This window comes from Pristis pectinata, chromosome 34 (genome assembly GCF_009764475.1).
Source record: "Pristis pectinata isolate sPriPec2 chromosome 34, sPriPec2.1.pri, whole genome shotgun sequence".
Lineage (NCBI taxonomy): Eukaryota > Metazoa > Chordata > Chondrichthyes > Rhinopristiformes > Pristidae > Pristis > Pristis pectinata.
This window is the reverse complement of record NC_067438.1, coordinates 6,380,576-6,403,409: the sequence shown is the minus strand read 5'-3', so window position 1 is coordinate 6,403,409 and position 22,834 is coordinate 6,380,576. Positions and strand designations below refer to the sequence as shown.

The 22,834-nt window shown below is 46.9% G+C and overlaps 1 protein-coding gene across 1 annotated transcript; it reads right to left on the bottom strand.

The window, feature by feature from the left end:
- Window positions 1–14,939: 14,939 nt before the first annotated feature.
- LOC127586127 (radiation-inducible immediate-early gene IEX-1-like) lies at window positions 14,940–19,227 on the bottom strand. The gene is made up of 2 exons (XM_052043985.1): window positions 16,661–19,227; window positions 14,940–15,838 (listed from the first exon to the last, which is right to left on the bottom strand). The coding sequence occupies exons 1-2, from the start codon at window positions 16,868–16,870 to the stop codon at window positions 15,431–15,433; spliced, it is 618 nt and encodes a 205-aa protein (XP_051899945.1). The 5' UTR covers window positions 16,871–19,227; the 3' UTR covers window positions 14,940–15,430.
- Window positions 19,228–22,834: the final 3,607 nt, after the last annotated feature.

The window sequence follows — 22,834 nt, the reverse complement described above, 5'->3', positions numbered from 1 at the left end:
GGCATTGATTGTGTGGATAGTCAGAGGCTTTTTCCCAGGGCTGAAATGGTTGCCACAAGAGGACACAGGTTTAAGGTGCTGGGGAGTAGGTACAGAGGAGATGTCAGGGGTAAGTTTTTTACTCAGAGAGTGGTGAGTGTGTGGAATGGGCTGCCGGCAACGGTGGTGGAGGCGGATACGATAGGGTCTTTTAAGAGACTTTTGGATAGGTACATGGAGCTTAGAAAAATAGAGGGCTATGGGTAAGCCTAGTAATTTCTAAGGTAGGGACATGTTTGGCACAGCTTTGTGGGCCGAAGGACCTGAATTGTGCTGTAGGTTTTCTATGTTTCCATGTTTTTTCTGTATATCGGAGGGAAAAACAGAGCAGTGATGGGTGGACAAAAGAGGGGAGGCGGGGTGGGCACAAGGTGGTGATAGGTAGATGCAGGTAAGAGATAGTGATAGGCAGGTTCAGTGGGGGAGGGGATTGTGTGAGGGAAAAGGAAATAGTTTGAGAACAGAATTGATCTCATGTCGTGCATCCCTGCTTTTGCTTCAATTTTCAAAGCATATGTTGCATTTGGTCTGGATGATAGAGATCTGGTTGCTGGTAGAGTCTCAGGTGATGATGAGGAGGCGTACAGGAGTGAGACAGATTGGCTGGTTGAGTGTGGTCGCAACAGCAACCTCGCACTCAATGTCAGCAAGACCAAGGAATTAATTGTGGGGTTCAGGAAGGGGAAGTCGGGAGAACACACACCGGTCTTCATTGAGAGGTCAGCGGTGGAAAGGGTGAGCAGCTTCAAGTTCCTGGGTGTCAACATCTCAGAGGATCTATCCTGGGCCCAACACACTGATGCAATCAGAAAGAAGGCATGCCAACGCCTCTACTTCATCAGGAGTTTGAGGAGATTTGGTATGTCACCAAAGGCTCTTGCAAATTTCTATAGATGTACGGTGGAGAGCATTCTGACTGGTTGCATCACAGCCTGGTATGGAGGCTCCAATGCACTGGATCGCAAGAGGCTGTGGAGAGTTGTAGACTCAGCCAGCTCCATCACGGGCACAACCCTCCCCACCATCGAAGACATCTTCAAGAGGCGGCGCCTCAAGAAGGCAACATCCAACATTATGGATGCTCACCATCCGGGACATGCCTTCTTGTTGATACTACCATCAGGGAGGAGGTACAGGAGCCTGAAGACCCACACTCAATGATGCAGGAACAGCTTCTTCCCCTTCGCCATCAGATTTCTGAACAGTCCATGAATCAATGAACCCATGAACACTACCTCATTATTCCTTCTTTTTGCACTATTATTTATTTATTTTTGTGATAGATTTTTATGTCTTTGCACTGTCCTGCTGTTGCAAAACAACAAATTTCTGTGATAATAAATCTGATTCTGATTTCTGATTCTGAGTTGTAGAATGGAGGAAGACATAAGAGACTGCAGATGCTGGAGTCTGGAGCAACACACAAAACGCTGGAGGAACTGAGCAGCTCAGGCAGCACCTGTGGAGGGAGATGGGCAGTCTATTTCCTTCCATAGACGCTGCCTGACCTGCTGATTTCCTCCAGCGTTTTGTGTGTAGAATGAAGTCTATTTGGCACCCTGCAGCGCCACCTGTCAGGTGGAGGATTTAACTTACGCCTTGTCTCCAGGAGAGGGAGACTCGAATTTACGCTTCACACCTCCATCCGCAGGACACGGACTAGATGCATCAGAACAAGATGTAAGGTCACAGCCCAAAACGTCGACCACCCTTTGCCTCCACAGATGTTGCTTGACCTGCTGAGTTCCTCCAGCAGTTCGTATTTTATTCTATCAAGTTGGTTTGACTCAGTTTGCCTTTAATGAAGTTAGTCACTAATCATTCCACGCTTGTCTATGTTTATTGTCTAGGTCGAGTTTATTGTCATATGTATGAGTACATGTATGCAGAAGTACGATTAAAACTTACAGCAGTGTCACAGGCACACAGCATCAGATAAGCAGCATTCACAAGAAAAACATAAATTAAGCATAAATTATACACAATATTTACAAGAAAGAACACAATTAGAACAAAGAAAATAATTTCATTTTAGTGCAAAGTGATCAAAGAGGTCACAGTGTCGCTATACTGAGGTAGTGATTAGTGTTATGCAGGTTGGTTCAAGAACTGAATAGTTGAAGGGAAGTAGCTGTTCTTGAACCCGGTGGTGTGGGACTTCAGGCTTCTGTACCTCCTGCCTGATGGTAGCTGCGAGAAGATGGCATGGCCCGGATGGTAGGGATCTTTTGATAATGGACGTTGCCTTTTTGAGGCAGCGAATTCTAACTCTTATTATGGTTTCTGGAACATTCCCCACCACCAAGATTAAACAGACTAGTCTGCAGTTTCTGAGTTTATCCCAACATCCTTTATTTCACCAAAGGTACAATATTTGATCCTCTGCACCACCCCTTGTTGTTTGGAAGATTATGGGCAGGGCTGCTGCAATTTACAGCCTTACAGCCCATCTGGACCAGGTGACTTATCCCGTTTAACTGCAGCTGCTCTTTCTAATATCTCTTCATTGTTATTTTTGGGCCATCTGGAATCTCAATTCCATCTTCCTTTGCTGATACCCCAGAGCATCTTATTCTTTGGGAGAGGCTGATATAGAGTAATCCATTCCCTCTTTCTGTAGAAGTAAATTCCCTTATTGGGCTCTGATTAGCCTCACCTTCCTCTTATAACACAAGGATGTTGCCTGGACTGGAGGACTTTAGCTATGGGGAGAGATTGGGCTTGTTTTCCCTGGAATAAAGGAGGCTGAATGTCATGGTTTCAAGTGCTGGTTCTCTATTCTACACCTTATCCCCATTGATGGTGCCTTGTGGTGCAGCACATGGTTTCCTAATGCCTAATGACACACACCTGAGTGCCATCAGGAGACTAGTATAAGAACCCAGGTTTCACAAACACTGGTTGCCAGATTATTGGTCTATCTCTGGTATTGGTATATTGTCACTTGTACTGAGGTCCAGTGAAAAGCTTGCCTTACAAACTGATCATACAGATCAATTCATTACACAGTGCTGTTACATTGGGTTAGTACAGAGTGCATTGAGGTAGTGCAGGTAAAAACAATAACAGTACAGAGTAAAGTGTCACAGCTACAGAGAAAGTGCAGGGCAATAAGGTGCGAGGTCACAACAAGATAGATCATGAGATCATAGTCTGTCTTATTGTATAAGGGAACCGTTCAATAGTCTTATCACAGTGGGTTAGAAGCTGTCCTTAAGTCTGGCGGGATGTGCTCTCAGGCTCCTGTATCTTCTACCCGATGGAAGAGGAGAGAAGGGAGAATGTCCCAGTATACTTTGTCTCCTGGCTGCTTAAAGCCATTAACTCTAGAGCAGTCGTGGTTTCTCCTAGAAATCCCTTTTTCCGTGTCTGGAGTCCCGAGGCAAAATTCCTTCGGTTTGTCGTTCTGCGCTCGGTACCAAGGAAGCATCCCGACTCCAGTCTTGTTCCAGTGTTCTGCATTTGGGTTATCTGCGATCTCGCTCTTCATGTGACATTGTGACACTGACAGGTGCCCTGCTAAAAGTTTCTGAGAGGCATAGATTGGGTGGATAGTCAAAATCATTTTCCCACGGTAGGGAGTCAAAAATAAGAGGGCATCGGTTTAAGATGAGAGGGGATCTGAGGGCTTGAGCATTCTTTTTTTACAGACAGAGTGATTGATATCTGGAATGTGCTGCCCGGGGAGGTGATAGCATCAGGTACAATCACTGCATTCAGGAGGCATTCAGACAGACACGTAAATAGGCAAGGCATAGAAGGATATGGACCTAATGCAGGCGTGGGATTAGTGTAGGTGGGCAAAATGGTTGATGTGGCTGTGGTGGGTTGAAGAGCCCATTTCTGTGCTGTACAACTCCACGATAACATCCGCTCCTCCTCACATGCCTGTGGAATATTTTTATATTCCTATATATATCTGCTGCCAGCCTTTTCTCTTGCACTCACATTGCATTTCTCATTTCCTTTTCTACTCCCTCTGTGAACTTCATGTAATCAGCCGGGTTCTCAGCTGTGTTAACAAACCAACATCTTTTTTCCCTGGTCTATTTTATCTCTTGTATCTCTATTTTATCTTGTGTATTTTTGGTTGTCCAGGAAGCTCTTACTTTAGTATACCCTACCCATCTCTCACTGTAACTGAAACACGTCCACCTTAAAGGCCTCCCATTGTTCATCTATATTTTGCTTGCCAAGCTTTGTTTCCAATTTGCTTAGCCCAGGTCTATTCTCATCCCATTGAAAATAGCCCTATTGATTATTACTATCCATCCCTTTTCCCATATCTACTCCACACATGTTATGATCAGTGTTTCCTCCATGTTCCCCAAATGATACTTTCTCAACTTGGCCTGGCTAATTTCTCTGAACCAAGTCCAGCAATGTTGTATTTCTTATTTTGCCAAACACATATTAATAAAAATGTAACTTCTCCAGAAAATCCTCCCTTCATTCATGTCCCACAGCAGCACCTGTGGGAGGGAGGATCTTCATTCATGTCCTATGACATCACTTGTTGGAGGAAGGAGCTTCATTCATGTCCCACAGCAGCACCTGTGGGAGGGAGGAGCTTCATTCATGTCCCACAGCAGCACCTGTGGGAGGGAGGATCTTCATTCATGTCCTATGACATCACTTGTTGGAGGGAGGAGCTTCATTCATGTCCTATGACATCACTTGTTGGAGGGAGGAGCTTCATTCATGTCCTATGACATCACTTGTTGGAGGGAGGAGCTTCATTCATGTCCCACAGCACCACCTGTGGGGGAAAGGAACTTTATTCATGTCCTATAACACCACTTGTAGGAGGGTGGAGCTTTGTTCATGTCCTACCAATCACCTACTGGCCCCTATCTCACCGGTCCACCTCTCCTCCTTATGCTGGCTATGCTGGCTATCTTCCCTCTCCACCCACAGTCCCGATGCAGGTTTCGAACCCGAAACGTCGACGATTCCTTTCCTCCCACAGATGCTGCTCAACCCACTGAGTTCCTCTGGCAGATTGTTTGCTGCTCCGTGGGTTTCCCTCGGGTGCTCCGGTTTTCTCCCACATCGCAAAGACATGTGGGTTGGTAGGTTAGTAGACCACTAAATTCCCCAAGTATGCAGATAGTTCATGGGAGTTGTTGGGAATGTGGGGATAACAGGATTGGTGTAAGTGGGTGTTTGATGGTCAGGCACAGACTTCCGTGCTCTATCTCTGTTAGTACAATTGGGACATGTCTTTCTCTACGTCCTCTCAATTCGACACATTCTCTCACATTGCATCAATGCCACTCACATTTCTTCTTTAAACAATTCTCTCACAGCTACCGTCAGGCAGGAGGTGCAGAAGCCTGAAGTCCCACACCACCAGGTTCAGGAACAGCTACTTCCCTTCAACCATTCGGTTCTTGAACCAACCGGCACAACCCTGATCACTACCTCAATACAGCAACACTATGACTACTTTGCACTCCAATGGACTTTGTTTTGTTTTTGTTCTAATTGTGTTCTTTCTTTTAAAAATTATGTATAATTTATGCTTATCATGTGAATTCTGCTTATCTGATGCTATGTGTCTGTGATGCTGCTGCAAGTAAGTTTTTCATTGCACCTCTGCAGACATGTACTTGTGCATGTGACAATAAACTCAACTGTGACTTTTAACAGTTCACCCATGATGTGCTTGGGAGGCTGTTGTGACCAGTGGTGGCAGAGTCCTAGACGGTCCTTGCCCACTAAGTCTCTGGTGGTGGCTGCACTGAACGTCTCTCAGATTGTGCTCCTGCGCCCTGGAATGCGCCAGTCGGCGGAATTCCCTTATGGACATCTCACACTGGAAGACCAACATCCTACTCTTTCCCCGCCCACCATTGAGTCACAGGTTTTCCACTGGAGCTTGGCCCTCAGGTACCTGTCGAACTGCTTCTCCTCCCTTGAGGTGTGGTGGAACTTCCAATCTGGGAATGCCTTGCTCAGTGAGTTTCTGGAGCTCACAGTTCTTCTCACCAAACCGGTCCTTGAGAAGCCCAGAGTCTCTTCACAGCTACTTATTATGGTGGGCAGTCGGAACTTGTGTGGCCAGTCTGTGGCTCCTGTTGGTTGGGGGCTGTCTGTGGGACGGAGTGTGAGAAGGGATTTCGTTGTGGGGTCCTTGAGAGTTTTAACGTTGATTTTCTTCCAGCAAGGTTTCTGTTGTCACTGTGGAATTAGGACCAAGTTAGAACACAGAACAGCACAGCACAGGAACAGGCCCTTCAGCCCACGATGTTGTGCCGAACTATTAATTAAACACCTGATTAAACTAATCCCCTCTGCCTACAAAATGTCCATATCTGTCCATTCCCTGCGCATCCATATGCCTATATAACAGCCTCATAAACACCTCTATCATACCTGCCTCCACCACCACCTCTGGCAGCCCGTTCCAGGCTGTGTAAAAAAAAACTTGCCCAGCACATCTCCTTTGAATTTTCCCCCTCTCATCTTAAATGCACGCTCTCTAGTGTTAGACATTTCTACCCTGGGAAAAAGATACCGGCTGTCTACGCTATCTCTGCCTCTCATAGTCGTATAAACTTCTATCAGATCTCCCCTCAGCCTCCACCGCTCCAGAGAAAACAACTCAAGTTTGTCCAAAGTCTCCTTAGAGCAGAACTTTTTCTCTCTGCCTGGATTAGAGGGCATGTGTTGAGCTGATGCAGTAACGGAGCAAATGAGGCAGTGGTCAGCCCAGCAGTCATGGTGCAGGTGATGTAGACACGATTGCAGTTTCTTACTTGATGATGATATAACAAGTGTAGGTGACTTGAATATAGTTGCTACTAGGTCTTGTGCTTGGAGAGCACAGTAGCGCAGCGGGTAGAGCCACTACCCAACAGCTCCAGTGACCCAGGTTCGATCCCAACCTCCGGCACTGCTCGCCCAAGTAGGTAGCAAGACGGTGTGCAAGGAATGGACCACAGTCATCTCTTGATTTACAGAAGTTCATTCCTGGAAAGGGTTTAGCTGAGCGAAATTTGCCACATCGAAAAGGCTGAGCAGAATGGATTGCAGGTAGTTTGGTACAATGTGTTCCTGTGATCTTCGTTAGAGCAAAAAGTAGATTTGTACATTGAAAACATGAATCCCAAAGAGTCAGTCATCTCACAGGGAAAATCTGTAAACCAAATGTTTGTATATCATTGCGTTTCACATGGCTTTCTTGCAATAGAGATGCTGCTTCACTTTGTGCTTTTTCCCCTGTAGAAAATGAATTACACGTTTCATACAAAATCGTAAACCCTGTACAAAATAGCAGCAGAAAATAATAGGGCAAGACATCATTCAACTGGCAAGAGTGCAGAGCAGATTTACAAGGATGCTGCCAGGACTCGAGGGCCTGAGTTATAGGGAGAGGTTGGGCAGGCTAGGACTTTATTCCTTGCAGTGTAGGAGACTGAGGGGTGACCTCATAGAGGTGCATAAAATCATGAGGGGCAGAGATTGGGTGAACGCACACAGTCATTTTCCCAGAGAAGGGGAACTAAAAACTAGAGGGCATAGTTTAAAGTGAGAGGAGAAAGATTTAAAAGGGACCTGAGGGGCAACTTCTTCATGCAGAGGGTGGTGGGTACATGGAACGAGCTGCCAGAGGAAGTGGTTGAAGCGGTTAGAATAACAACATTCAAAAGGCATTTGGACAGGTACGTGGACAGAAAGCGTAGAGAGTTATATGGGCCAAATGCAGGCAAATGGGACTCACTTAGATGGGCACCTTGGTCAGCATGGGTGAGTTGGGCCAAAGGGCCTGTTTCCGTGCTGTTTCACTCTCTAACTCTTTGACTCTGTCACAGAAAGAGTTAAGATATAAAAATTTAAAAATGTAAAGGTTTGTGATTCTCTAGTAAACATCCTGCAGTTCATTGAGCAATTATATTCCTCTCCTTGCCTGGAAAAGGCCAGGAACCTGTGAAATCTCCACCTGCCCTGATTTCCTGACATACTACATTCTTCTGTTCTATTTTTGTCCTTACTTGTCCTTCATCAACAATCCACTGCTTTGTGTAGAGGGATTTGGACCGATGGAAGTAAAGATTAAGCTCTGTATCTTGATGCTTGAGTGTTCAGCAACACAGTTGATGCAAAATCTATATGCTTCCTCAATGATCCAAACTTTCATTTTAATCTGACTTTTGAGAGCTGCTATCAGCACCCTTCCAGTCCTAACCATCAGATGGGCAAAGATAGCCTGATGTTTATAGCTAATTACAGTAAAGTTGCATTGTGCCAGCCCCCACCCCCATCGTTTCCCATCACCTGCCAGCACCCCCCTTCCTGTCACGTCCACCCCAAAACACTTCACCCGTCCCTCAGTATCTTCCATCCCTCCCGGCTCACCCCCCGCCTGTCCCCTGCCTCTGGAAACAGTTTATCCCAATCCACAGCGTGAAGAGAAACTGAGCCAACATCTCCCTGGTCTGAGATCCTCCATCAGAACTGAAACATTAACCCTGTTTCTCCCTCCACAGACGCTGTCCAAACTGCCGAGTGTTTCTGGCAGTTTTCTTTCAGATTTTCAGCATTTGCTGTTTTGTTTTTGAATTTCTGTTTCTGCTGTAGAACATAGAACATACAAAACCTACAGCACAATTCAGGCCCTTCGGCCCTCAAAGCTGTGCCAATCATGTCCCTAGCTTAGAAATTACTAGGCTTACCCATAGCCCTCCACTTTTCTAAGCTCCATGTACCTATCCAAAAGTCTCTTAAAAGACCCTATCGTATCCGCCTCCACCACCGTTGCCGGCAGCCCATTCCACACACTCACCACTCTCTGAGTAAGAAAACTTACCCCTGACATCTCCTCTGTACCTACTCCCCAGCACCTTAAACCTGTGTCCTCTTTGTTTTATTTCCCACTGCTGTCAAGTTCCTGAACTGACCTGAGAAAACCTATCGGTCTATATTTCTTTTTCTTTGTCTCAATTTGCACTGGTGTCGTTTCTATTTTGTTGTGTAAGTTATATGTTATTTATATCAATTTAAGTTTATGTTAACTTATGTCTGTGATGTACTGTGCTGCTGTTGCAAGAAGCTAAAGAAGCTAATGTTCATGGATTTATACCCTGTGTGTGTATTCTATGGCAATAAGTGAACTAGAACATGGTTTTCACTCTCCCAATCCACTCTGCCCAATTCCCTACCTAATTCTGAACACCCACTGTACTGGGTCAGAAAACTGAAGCCTTTCACAGCTGCAACATGACTTCCTGACTCCTTTAGAGTCATAGACCAATACAGCATGGATACAGGCCCTTTGGCCCAACGAGTCCATGCCGACCACAGTGCCCACCCAGCTACTCCCAATTTCCTGTGTTCGCCCCATATCCCCCCAAGCCCCTTCTCTCCATGTACCTATCCAAGTGCTTCTTAAATGATACTATTGTACCTTCCTCTGAAGGCTCATGACATATACTCACCACCCTCTACATGAAAAAGTTGCCCCTCAGGTCCCTTTTCAACCTCCACCCCCCCCCCCCCCCCCCCCCCCCGCCCACACTAAACCTATGTCCCCTGATTATGGACTCTCCTACCCCAGGGAAGAGACTGTTATCTAAGCCTCTCATAATTTTAAACACTTCTATAAGGTCACCCCTCAGCCTATCTTATGTAATGCCCCATGGCCTCCATCTCCAACCCCATTCTTCCTGAACTGCTTGGGCTTGCGTAGTGGAAATAATTATTGCAATCCAGAAGGGAGTTAGTCCATTGTTTTTGCAACAGAGATGCATTTTTCAGCCGAACTGGTTCTGTCTCCTGCTCCTGGTCAAGGTGAAAGTCGTTTTTATTGTCACATGCACATCCTTGTGTGCACAGGTGCAATGAAAAACTTACTTGCAGCAGCATCACAGGCACATAGCATCAGAGATACAACATTCACAAGAAAAACTTAAACCAAATTATACAGGAAAGAACTCAATTAAAATGATAAAAAAAAGTCCATTGCAGTGCAAAGCGGTCATAGTGTTGCTATACTGAGGTAGTGTTTAGGGTTGTGCAGTTTGGTTCAAGAACCGAGCAGTTGAAGCTGTTCCTGAACCTGGTGGTGTGGGACTTCAGGCTTCTGTACCTCCTGCCCGATGGTAGCTGCGAGAAGATGGCACGGTCCGGATAGTGGGGACCTTTGATGACGGATGTTGCCTTCTTGAGGCAGCGCCTCCTGTAGATACCACCGATGGTGGGGAGGGATGTGCCCCCGGTGTATTGGGCAGAGTCCACTACTCTCTGCAGCTTCTTACGTTCCTGTGCATTTGAATTGCCGTCCCAGACCATTATGCAACCAGTCAGGGCACTCTCAACAGTGATAACAGACATCCAATTTCTGCCACGTTATCTTTCCCCTAGTTCTATTTTAACCTGTCATTAGCCGGGTGATCTCCTCACACTTTTGGTTGGCATGCACATGGTGGGCTGAAAGTTTCTGTACCTCTTCCAGGTTTCCCGAAATGTGACCATCGCTCCCCCTCTTCAACTATGGCCATTGCAACATACAGTACAGGGGCTTGTAGAATATTGGGTGAGTACCCTCTATAAGGACCATATGAAGACTCTGTGTGTATATTCATTGTTTAGGGTGAAATTTCAAGGAAATCTACCTCACTGGAGAAGCTGCCTGTGTCATCCACAGAGCTGAGAAGTAAAAGTCTCATTTGCAAGCTTTTTTTAATTAAATAAATTGCGGCATGGTAGTGTAGCGGTTAGCGCGATGCTATTACAGCGCCAGCGATCGAGGTTCGATTCCTGCCGCTGTCTGTAAGGAGTTTGTACGTTCTCCCCGTGTCTGTGTGGGTTTCCTCTGGATGCTCCAGTTTCCTCCCACATTGCAAAGACATATGGGTAGGTTAATTTGGGTTTAAAATGGGCGGTGCGGACTTGTTGGGCCGGAAGGGCCTGTTACCATGCTGTAAACAAAATTTTAAAAAAAGGAACGTTATGGTGTTGAAGGGAGGGGTAATAGGTTGTGTGCCGGTTGTAAAAGCCCAACCAGATTACATTTTCTGTAGCCTAGCAGGTCAGATCCAACATGTTTTAAGTTCAGGGCCCTAAATAGTCCTTCCAGGTGAGGCAGCGCTTCACCTGTGAATCCATCGGTGTTATTTATTGCATCCGGTGCTCCCGGTGCGGCCTCCTCTACATCGGTGAGACCCGGTGCAGGTCGTGGGACTGCTTCATCGGGCACCTTCGCTCCATCCACCGGGATCTCCCGGTGGCCGGCCATTTTAATTCCACTTCCCGTTCCCACACTGACGTGACCGCCCATGGCCTCCTCCACTGCCGAGCTGAGGCCAGGCACAGATGAGAGGAACAGCACCTCGTATTCTGCCTTGGTCGACTCCAACCTGACAGCATCAACATCGATTTCTCCCAACCTCTGGTAACCACTCCCTTCTGTCCCTTCCCTGCCCCCATCACCCCTTCTCTTTCCCCTCGCCCACCCGCTCTGTCTGCCCATCACCCGCACACTCCTCCCTCTGGTTCCCCACCACCCCCCCCCCCACCTCCTTCCCTTCCATTCCATGGTCCAATGTCGCAATATACAAAATGGTGGAGGAACTCAGCGGGTCAGGCAGCATCTGTGGAGGGAAATAGACCGTTGACGGATGTAGGGTCTCGAGCCGAAACATTGACCGTCTGCTTCCTACCAGATTCCTTCTTCACAAGATCACAAGACAAAAGAGCAGCAGTAGGTCATTCGGCCCATCGAGTCTGCTCCATGAGCTAAACTAAAACTATTCCTATCTAGCCCCAATTTCCGGCCTTATCCCCATATCCCTTGATACCTTGACTAATTAGATACCCATCAATCTCCTCCTTAAACGCCCCCAATGATCGGGCCCCCAATGCTGTACGTGGCAAAGAATTCCATAATTTCACTACCCTCTGGCTAGAGAAATTTCTCCTGTTTTAAACCGGTATCCTCTAATTCTAAGATTGTGTCCTCTGGTTCTGGACTCACCCACCAAGGGAAACAGCTTGACCACATCTACTCTGTCCAGTCCCTTCAACAGTCGAAATGTTTCTATGAGGTCCCCTCTCATTCTTCTGTCCTCTCATCCTCTCAGTTTATTACATCCTCTCCCCCCTCCCCCACCCACCTACCTTCCCCCTCTCACCTGAGCTCACCTGTCACCTGCCTGCGTGTGCTCCTCCCCCTCCCCCCACCTTCTTATTCTGGCTTCTGCCCTTTCCAGTCTTGATGAAGGGTCTCGGCCCGAAACGTCGACTGTTTATTTCCCTCCACAGATGCTGCCCGACCTGCTGAGTTCCTCCAGCACTTTTTGTGTATTGCTCCAGATTCCAGCGCTGCAGAATTTCTTGCGTCTTCTTCCACAGATGCTGCCCGACCGGCTGAGTTCCTGCGACGTCTTGTGTGTTGCTCCAGATTCCGGCATCTGCAGTCTCTCATTTCTACACTTGAAGTGTTGTCGCGATTCATGCCTCTAACCATACTTTCAGGGTTTTTATTAGTTCAGTTTAGTTCATAGTGCTGCTGTTGGCTATTTCTCCCCTTTCTGTGACTTTTCTCAGGGAAATAACAAGACGGCTGCTCTACCAGCCGCAGACAGCTCACAGCTCCGGCGACCCGGGTTCGATCCTGACCTCGGGCGCTGTCTGTGTGTGGAGTTTGCACCTTCTCCCTGCGACCTCCCAGCGACGACCAACCCCACCGACTCCATCAACAGTGTAACTGCTCCGTGACCGGACTGTCGCGATGTACCGTCCTTCATGTCGACAGTGACCAGACTTTGCTGCTAACTCGCAACGTATCTTGTCGGTGTTGCCTTTATATCCCGGTGCTCACTTTCAGAACCTCAGAGAGGCGCTGTCGTGGATTTTTCGATGCGCTCCAAACTGTCACTTTCCATGGCTCTGATTATTCTATATATCAACCCCCTGAACCCCTGGATTAGCTCCCAGCCTGTAACTCAGTCCCAGGAATCCATTATTATATATATCAACCCCCTGAACCCCTGGATTAGCTCCCAGCCTGTAACTCAGTCCCAGGAATCCATTATTCTATATATCAGCTTCCTGAACCCCTGGATTAGATCCCAGCCTGTAACTCAGTCCTAGAGACCCATTATTCTATATAACAACCCCCTGAACCCCTGGATTAGATCCCAGCCTGTAACTCAGTCCTAGAGACCCATTATTCTATATATCAACTCCCTGAACCACTAGATTAGATCCCAGCCTGTAACTCAGTCCCAGGGATCCATTATTCTATATATCAACCCCCTGAACCTCTGGATTAGATTCCAGCCTGTAACTCAGTCCTAGAGACCCATTATTCTATATATCAACTCCCTGAACCACTAGATTAGATCCCAGCCTGTAACTCAGTCCCAGGGATCCATTATTCTATATATCAACCCCCTGAACCTCTGGATTAGATTCCAGCCTGTAACTCAGTCCTAGAGACCCATTATTCTATATATCAACTCCCTGAACCACTAGATTAGATCCCAGCCTGTAACTCAGTCCCAGGGATCCATTATTCTATATATCAACCCCCTGAACCTCTGGATTAGATTCCAGCCTGTAACTCAGTCCTAGAGACCCATTATTCTATATATCAACTCCCTGAACCACTAGATTAGATCCCAGCCTGTAACTCAGTCCCAGGGATCCATTATTCTATATATCAACCCCCTGAACCTCTGGATTAGATTCCAGCCTGTAACTCAGTCCTAGAGACCCATTATTCTATATATCAACTCCCTGAACCACTAGATTAGATCCCAGCCTGTAACTCAGTCCCAGGGATCCATTATTCTATATATCAACCCCCTGAACCTCTGGATTAGATCCCAGCCTGTAACTCAGATTATCCATTACCCTATATATAAGTCTTATATATAACTCACACGAACTCCTCAAGTAGACCCTAGGGTGTAAACCACTCCTGGATATCCATTATTCTATATATAAACTCCTTGATTAGATTCCAGCCTGTAAGTCTTACACTCCGGTGCCTTCATTGGCCGAGGCATTGAGTATAATAGTTGGGAAATCATGTTACGTTTGTACAAAAAGGCACTTGGAGTTTTGTGTGCAGTTCTGGTCCCTGCAGGAAGGACATGAATAAGATGGAGGGAATGCAGAAAAGGTTCACAAGGATGTCACTTGGACTGGTGGGCTTGAGTTATAAGGAGAGGCTGGGACCGTTTTCCCTGGAGAGAAGGAGACTGAAAGATGACAGGATAGAGATGTACAAAATGATGAGAGGCATCGATAGGGGAGATAGCCAGTGTCTATTGCCCATGGTAGGAATGCCTCAAACGAGATGGAAGAGGTTTAAGTGAGAAGGACCAGGATTAACGGGCATACATTTTTTCCACACAGCGAGTAGTTGGTGTCTGGAATGAGCTGGAGGCAGGAAGAGTAACAACATTTAAGGAGCATCTGGACAGGTATTTGAATAAGCAGAGCACAGAGAGATATGGTATTAATGCAGGCAAGTGGGCTTAATATAGATAGGCATGGCTGTCGGCAGAGATACAATGGTCCGAAGGCCTGGTTTCTATGCAATACAACTCAATAACTCTAACCCATTATTCTATATATTGTATATGTAGATTACCCAAAGCCCTCGATTAGATTCCAGCCTGTAACTCACTTCTGAGTATTCACTAACACACATATAAACCACAGCAGTGACATGGGGCATTTTTCATTGCTTTTAGGTCATCTATGGGGAGAATTACGGTAGGAATTACACTGTCTTGCTTGTGATACGGTGCTGCAATAGAAAGGATAGAACATGAAATGTGGTTCTGTTCCAAAGGAGATTAATTTTTCAAACAACATTGCATAAACTTTGAACTTAAAAGTTGCTCATTGCCTGTTAGTAAAATTACAAGGCGAAGTATCTTCCAATTATGTTTTATTTAACGTGTTCACAGAACATACTGAGAATGTGGTTTAAACTTGTGTCTGTTAATGAGTTTACAAACAGGTTCTCAAAGCGAGTCCTGAACGGTCTGTGTTTCAAAATACATTAAATTTGTATCAATCAAACAAAAATCGCTCACACAGCAAGCACATAAATAGAACAATAGATAAGTAAGACTAGTTAATTTACAGGATGGGTGGGGATTAACTGTCCCAGGATTGCTGGGGGTGTAGACTGTTGATTGTGGAAGTTATAAATTGGTCAATGTTTAACAGGCATTTCCTCCTCAGGGAGTGCCCTCTGATACTCAAGTCCCAAGTCCTCACAAGACCTGGAAAGATCTGTCCACCTCCCCTCTCAGTCTTCAGCGGTGGACCTTCGCGGCTACATTGACACCGTGGCTCATCTCGTTCAGCTCGGGGAGTTTGAGTCAAACTCCCGAGCTCCAGAGTTCCTCTGGTCTGCGTCCTCTCCTCACTGGACGACGGCACTGAATTTTGGGACGTCCCAACTCCTGACCCCACAGAGGGCCAAGACGACGTACAGTTGATTGGGAAGTCCCCAGGGACTGTCCCGTTGGGGGGATGATCCATTCCCTCCGGACAGCCGGCCGACGCACTCAACGACTCTGCCCTGTGGGATGCCGACCACTGAGGAGTCGCCGCTTGCCTCCATAACGGGCAGGTTTGACATCAGGAGGGCGGACCCGTTAGTGGGCAACGACCGAGTCACGTCGACTGGAGCCACGGGCAGGGCAGCCGCATTGACGACTTCCTCGTCGGTCTCGGTGGCTCCGTACACCTGGACCACGACAATGGACAGGAACAGGAGAAGGATCCTCTTGACCCAGTCCTTCTTCTTAGGGGGGAGATACTTCCTGACCTGCGGATGAACAAGGAAGAGGAAAGATTAGCATTTCTATTGCACTCACCAACTCAATGTACTCTAAGGAAAGTACTTAATGTTGTCTTCTGCCTACTATCATGTTATTGGGATTTCCACCTGCAAGCTTCCAGAAACTGCAGTGCCCTGGTTTTCCCCTCTTGTGGGGCATTGGTTGACGGATAAATGGTTCAAGGAGGAACAATAGAAGTGGAGGATGTTGGAGAGACTGACCAGGCCCAAGCAACGTTACTGGAGAAAATGTGCACCCAAAATGAAGCTCCTCAGCCATCTGACCCGCCAAGTCTGAGAGGTGTTCCCCATCCCCCCACCCCGAGTACCTGAGGGACCTCCACTCAGGAGAGCTTGTCCCTGCACATTGCATCCCCTGGTCCCTGCTGGTCTTTGAGCGTTGTGTCTCAATACAGAAACAAGGCCCCTCCTCGGTCACAATCTCGCCTCCATAGTATCTCACTCCCAGCCTACAGAATGCTCCAAACCGCATGGCGATGGGCTGAGATCAACTTAATCTCTTCCGCATTCTGCTTTTCTTTTTGCTTGCATGCCATCCAGACAGATCATGCCAGCTCCACGTACCTCGACGGCCTGATCTGCCTGGATGGCACGCAGAGAAAACATGATTCACCGTACCTCGGTACACATGACAGTAATGAATCAATGTGCCATAAGTGAGCCAGTCCTCTTAGCAGCACCGTGGCATCTACTGCTAATCCGATAAGGAAGGGGATCAATGGGCCGAATGGCCTCTTGTTTCCCCCCCCCCCCCTCAGGGAAATGGGGTAAAGGAAAGCGAGCTCTCACCTGTGCCGGGTAGAGGACTTTAACAGCCCGGCGCCTTCCCGGAGTCCGGGCATTGGCCGGAGCGGGGCGTTTGACCTCGGCGATTGGGTCGAACGTGAAGATCTCTGGCTCGACGCTCCTCTGCTTTTTCAGGAACGGGCCGCCCCTGTATTCCAGCGACAGGCTGGGGACCAGGGAGGCCCGCTGTGGGTAGTGGCAGCCCTTACACATGGCTCTTGTATGTCCTCAGAGACACACCAGGCAATAACGAGTGAAGGTGAAGAACCATCCGTGTTCTGAAGCTGCTCTGGGGACGTGGGGTTATTTATGCTCTGACCGGTCTCCGCCTTCCCCAACTCCCGCTGTCCCGGTTGGGTGCTTCTCTGTCTCCCCTCCTGTCACACCAGCTTTGAGAGGGAAAATTACTTCCCTTCTTTTTTCCGGAGAAATGATAGCCTCCGGGGGAGCCAAGACCGTGTCAGGACAAGTTTCAGTCCACTCACTTAACAATAAGCAGCTTATTTTTTTTATTCTTTTGTAGTTACAGAGCCTTAATGCAACCCGATTCCAACTTGACTCTCTTCCAATACAGAAACTCAAGTCCCAACAGGAAGCTTGCAGCTGTGTTTTGTAATGTGTTTTTGAAATGCCTCATTGCTCAAAAAGAATGTAAACTAACACATGAAGTGAGAGTAGGAGGAGGCCACTCGGCCTGCCCCCCAGTCTGTCCTGTCATTAACTGACCTCAACTACCCCTGTCTACCCCTGGTAACTTTCACCCTCTCCTTATCAAAAATTTATCTACCCTTGCCTGAAAGTATGCAATGATCCTTGGACAAAGAGAATGCCACAGACTCAAGACTCTCTGAGAGAAAGAATTTCACCTCATGTCTGAATTGAATGGGCGACCCCTTCCTTATTTTTAAACATACACCCCACATGGAGGTTCTCCCTCAAGAGGAAACACCCCTCTCCACTCCCACCCTGTCAAGGTCCTTATAGGTTTCAATCATGGCTATTCATTCTTCTGAACTCGTGGGTACAAGACTAACACAGAACATAGGACATTACAGCATAGTACAGGCCTTTTGGCCCACAATGCTGTACCAACATTTTATCCTGCTCTAAGATCTATCTAAACCTTCCCTCCCACATAGCCCCCCCCCCATTTCTCTATCATTCATGTGTCTATCTAAGGCTCTCTTAAATGTCCCTAATGTATCTGCCCCCACAACCTCTGCCGGTAGTGCGTTCCATTCACCCACCACTCTCTGTGTAAAAAACTTACCCCTGACATCTCCCTTATATCTTCCTCCAATCACCTTAAAATTATGTCCCCTCATGTTAGCCATTGTCACCCTGGGAAAAAGTCTCTGACTGTCCACTCGATCTATGCCTCTTATCATCTTGTACACCTCTATCAAATCACCTCTCATCCTCCTTCTCTCCAAAGAGAAAAGCCCGAGCTCACTCAATTTATCCTCGTAAGACATGCTCTCCAGGTAGCATCCTGGTAAATCTCCTCTGCACCCTCTCTAAAGCTTCCACATCCTTCCTATAATGAGGTGACCAGAACTGAACACTATACTCCAAGTGTGGTCTGACCAGAGTTCTATAGAGCTGCAACATCAAATCTGCCAATCTTTCCTCACAAAACAGACAACCCATCCATTTGAGGTATCAGTCTAGTTAACTTTCTCTGAACAGCCTCCATCAAATTTATGCCCTCCCTCAAATAAGGAGACCAGTGCTCGAGATGTGGTTTCACCAAAGGCTGACATAATTAAAGAACGGGCGAATCTGAAGCAAGAATAGTTGTAGATCCACTCCTCAGTCAATCCAAGTCTGTCACACAATGACTGAGCATCCACGACTTTCTGGTAGGGAGTTCCAAGCATTCTCGTCCCTCTGAGAAATGAAATTTCTCCTCATCACCATTGGAAACGGACAACCCCATACCATAGTTCCAGATGTATGTGGTTGGGGCATTGACGACAAGTCTTAGTTATTCAAAGGAGAGAGTGAAGCCACAAATGTGGTCCTGTATTGTGAAGGGGCACGGCTGTCACGTGACACCACTGATCATCACCTGGTCGAAAGACACATCACTGTCAATCAAGGTCTGGCTCCACCCACCCATCAGTCCACACTTGACCATTAGTCTCTGTAAACACCTTTGTACCTGGCCTTGGGCCATTGGCTTGTTTGAACTACCTGGGCTGGACCACCCAGCCCTCCAGCACTATAAAGAGTGCCACATGTGCCTGGTTCTCTCTCTCTTGATTGCTCCAAGGAATCGTGAAACAACGCTGAAGAGACCATTGGTAAGAGTGTGCACTTCCGCAGGGTTAGGAGTGTCCTAAGTAGATTCCCGGTCACGTAGAGCTGTGCCTGCACTGAGTTGAGGGGTGGCAGGCATTGTATTGTTTCTTCCTTGATCATTTGTACCCAGTTTGTTGTGTGTGCATGTGTGCATCTTACCCTTATTGCGATCCCCCCCCACATTCGCGATCACCAGTGTGCGTGTGTGTATGTTTATGTTGTTCCCGTTTATCCTGTCCCGCGTTTGTGTTTTATAAATAAATCATTTTAACTCCAAAGACTGTGTCCAGAGTCCTTGTCCCTCGAGACCCTCGAATCTGTTACACAACAGGTCCCCAGGTATGTGAACTCTTCTTCACATACCTGGGGACCACAGCACCTCTTGAAGAAATGACAGAGCCTAGGCGTACAATTATTAGGACAAATCTCACCAATCCTGAAACATAGCAAGGCAGAAGCACTGGTGGATAAGGAAATGAAGATGGGATACTTGCATTTATTAGCTGGGGCATTGAATATAACATCAAGAATGTTATGGTACAACTTTATAAAACCTTAGACAGGTCACAGCTGGATTACTGTGTACAGTTCTGGTCACCACACTACAGGAAGGAATGTGATTACACTGGAGAGGGTGCAGAGGAGATTCACCAGGGTGTTGCTTGGGATGGAACGTTTCAGTTATGAGGAGAGATTGGAGAGGCTGGGTCTGTTTTCCTTGGAGCTGAAGGGGGTACCTGATAGAGGTGTACAAAATTATGTGTGACACAGACAGGTTGGACAGTGAGAAACTTTTCCCCTCAGCAGAGATGTCTAAAACCAGAGGAGATAGGTTTAAGGTAAGGGGGTAAGACATCTAGAGGGGATCTGAGGGGAAATTGTTTTCACCCAGGAGGTGGCCGGAATCTGAAATGCGCTGCCTGAGGGAGTGGTGGGGGCAGAGACCCTCACAGCATTTAACAAGCATCTGGACCAGCACCTGAAATGCCACAGCATTGAAGGCTGAGGGCCGAGTGCTGGAAATGGAAACAGTATAGGTAGGTACTTGATGGGCAAGATGGGCTGAAGGGGCTGTCTCCATTCGCTATGAATCAGTGTCTACTGGCACCAAACAAAAACATCTCCAAGCAATGCACCAAGCAACGCACCAAGCAATTACGCACCATTGCGATTAGACTAGATTCAGGACCTAAGGCAAGTAAAATGAGGTCCCTGACTAGACCAAAGTGAGTCACAAATATAAATGTCAAAGGACAAGTAATAGGGTTCCAACCAATCTTACCTCACACCAAAAGGCAACAAATATAATTGGGGGGTAATAGGATAGATTTAATCGAGGATTGGTTAACTGACAGAAAACAGAAAGTTGTTATTGAAGGGTTTCCTCCGGGTGCTCCAGTTTCCTCCCACATTTCTAAGACATAGGGGTTAGGAAGTTGTGGGCATGCTATGTTGGCGCCGGAAGCGTGGCGACACTTGCGGGCTGCCCCCAGAACACTCTACGCAAAAAAATGCATTTCACTGTGTTTCGATGTACATGTGACTAATAAAGAGATCTTATAAAAAAGGCCATTTTTTCAGATTGGCAATCAGTAACTGGTGGAGTATCACAGGGATTGGTGCTGGGACCCCAACTATTTGCAGTCAGATTCCATCTTCTTCAGCCTTTTGTCTCTTCCACCTATCACCTACCAGCTTCTCACCTCATGCCCACTCCCCCCCCCCACCTACCTACCTTCCCCCTCTCACGTGGATTCACCTACCACTCGCAAAGTCGTTTTCCCCCTCCACCCACCCTGTTATTCTGACTTCTGCCCTCTTTCTTTCCAGTCCTGATGAAGGGTCTCGATCCGAAACAACGACTGTTCATTTCCCCCCACAGATGCTGCCTGACCCATTGAGTTCCTCCAGCAATTTTTGTGTGTTGCTTCAGATTTCCAGCATCTGCAGTGTCTCTTGTGTGTCCCTATTTACAATCAATGTTAATTACTCCGATGAAAGGGCTGAGTGTATTGTCAACAGATTTCCTGATGATACAAAGACAGAAAGTTGTGAGGTGGACTCAAGGGGTCTGGAAAGGGATATAGATAGGTTAAGCGAGTGGGCAAGAGGTTGACAGATAGGGCATAGTGTGGGGACACGTGAGGTGATTCACTTTGGAAGAATAGAAGAAGAGAGCATTGTTTAAATGGAGACAGATACCAGAATGGTGCTGTACAGAGGGATCCGGGAGTTTTTACATGAAACATAGAAAGTGCAAGTGCAGCAGAAAATCACAGCGGCAAATGGAATGTTGGCTTTTCTTGCAAGGAAGGTGGAGTTTAATTTAAAAGTAAGGTAGTCTTGCTCCTTCCTCAGAAAGCTAAGAAAATTCAGCATGTCCCTGTTGACCCTCACCAATTTTTAAAGATGATTCATAGAAAGCATCCTATCCGGATACATCCCAGCTTGGTACGGCAACTGCTCTGCCCAAGACTGCAAGAAACTGCAAAGAGTTGTGGACACAACTCAGCACATCACGGAAACCACCCTCCCCTCCATGGACTCTGTCTACACTTCTCGCTGCCTCAGTAAAGCAGCCAGCATAATCAAAGGCCCCTCCCACTCTGAACTTTCTCTCTCCTCCCCCCTCCCATCGAGTAGAAGATACAAATGCCTGAAAGCACGTACTACCAGGCTCAAGGACAGCTTCTAATCCACTGTTTTTCAGGCTCTTGAATGGACCTCTTGTATGTTAAAGGTGAACTCTTGACCCCACAACCTATCTTGTCATGGCCCTTGAATCTTATTGTCTGCCTGTACAGAATCTTTTCTGTAACTGTAACACTACATTCTCCATTCTGTTATTGCTTTTCTCTTGATTCGATATATATGGATGTTTTGAAATTATCTGTTTGGATCCATGCAAGACAAAGTTTTTCACTCTGTAAATGTGACAATAATAAACCAATACCAATACCACAGCAGCTGTGTACAGTTAAGGAGAGACATGCTTGCCTCCAGTCCTACATTATAATAGTGAGCTCTTTCAGAAGTACCATACTGGATGTCAAACAGTTTGGCGTTTACTCTGTGTCTGAGCCATGCTGTCCCTGCCCTAAGAACTTTCGATGGGACAGTGTGGAGGGAGCTTTATTCTGTATTTAACCGGTTCTGTCTTGTCTTGGGAGTACGTGATGGGATAGTGTAGAGAATGCTTTGGTCTTTATGGAAGCTGTCCAGTACTGCCTTCTTGGTATTCAGGCTGAGTCCCTTTGAATAAAATAGAAGCCATATGTTTGTGTCTCTTGAGATTAATTGTTTTGCTTAGTTTTTATCTGATGTTGGGTTTGCAACATCAGCTTCAGAGCAGTATCAGCTCAAGGAGAAACACTAGCCACAAAGTCGAGAAAAAGCAATTCCAGTCTTCTCCAAAGTGACACTACAAGGCCATATGCAGTTCAGTAGTTCAGCTGAGGGCATGTACTTAAATAGGGCGGGTATGAACTCAACGGGCCAAAAGGCCTTCTTCTTTGCTGTAAACTTTCTGTGATCTGCTGTGGGACAAGATAGAGAAAGCAGTTTTGAGAGAGCTCTGCTGTGCGATTTATTCTGTGTGATCTTTGTCCGCCTCTCATGTTGAAAACAGGGTCTTGCACCCTACCCCTGCTAGGATTTGATCCTGTTCCTAGAACCTCCAGAAGCTAGAGCTCTGTCACCCTCAAGTTTCAAACTTTCCAGCCAGCCTCTGATTCATGGTGCTGAACTCTTGCGTCTTTCACTGAGATCACTTCCCCCGTTCCAATTTGTTGGCAGATATCATTGTGGGCACCTAAAGTTCAGTGTTAAAACAACTTGCGCTGGCTCGCCTCCAGTTCCAGGAAGCTTATGGTT

Excerpts from the sequence above, each read along its gene's own strand:
- LOC127586127 (XM_052043985.1), bottom strand. The coding sequence starts at position 16,870 with ATGTGTAAGGGCTGCCACTACCCACAGCGGGCCTCCCTGGTCCCCAGC. Across the intron at positions 15,839-16,660 it reads AAGTCCTCTACCCGGCACAG|GTCAGGAAGTATCTCCCCCC; the intron begins GTGAGAGCTCGC and ends GTTCATCCGCAG.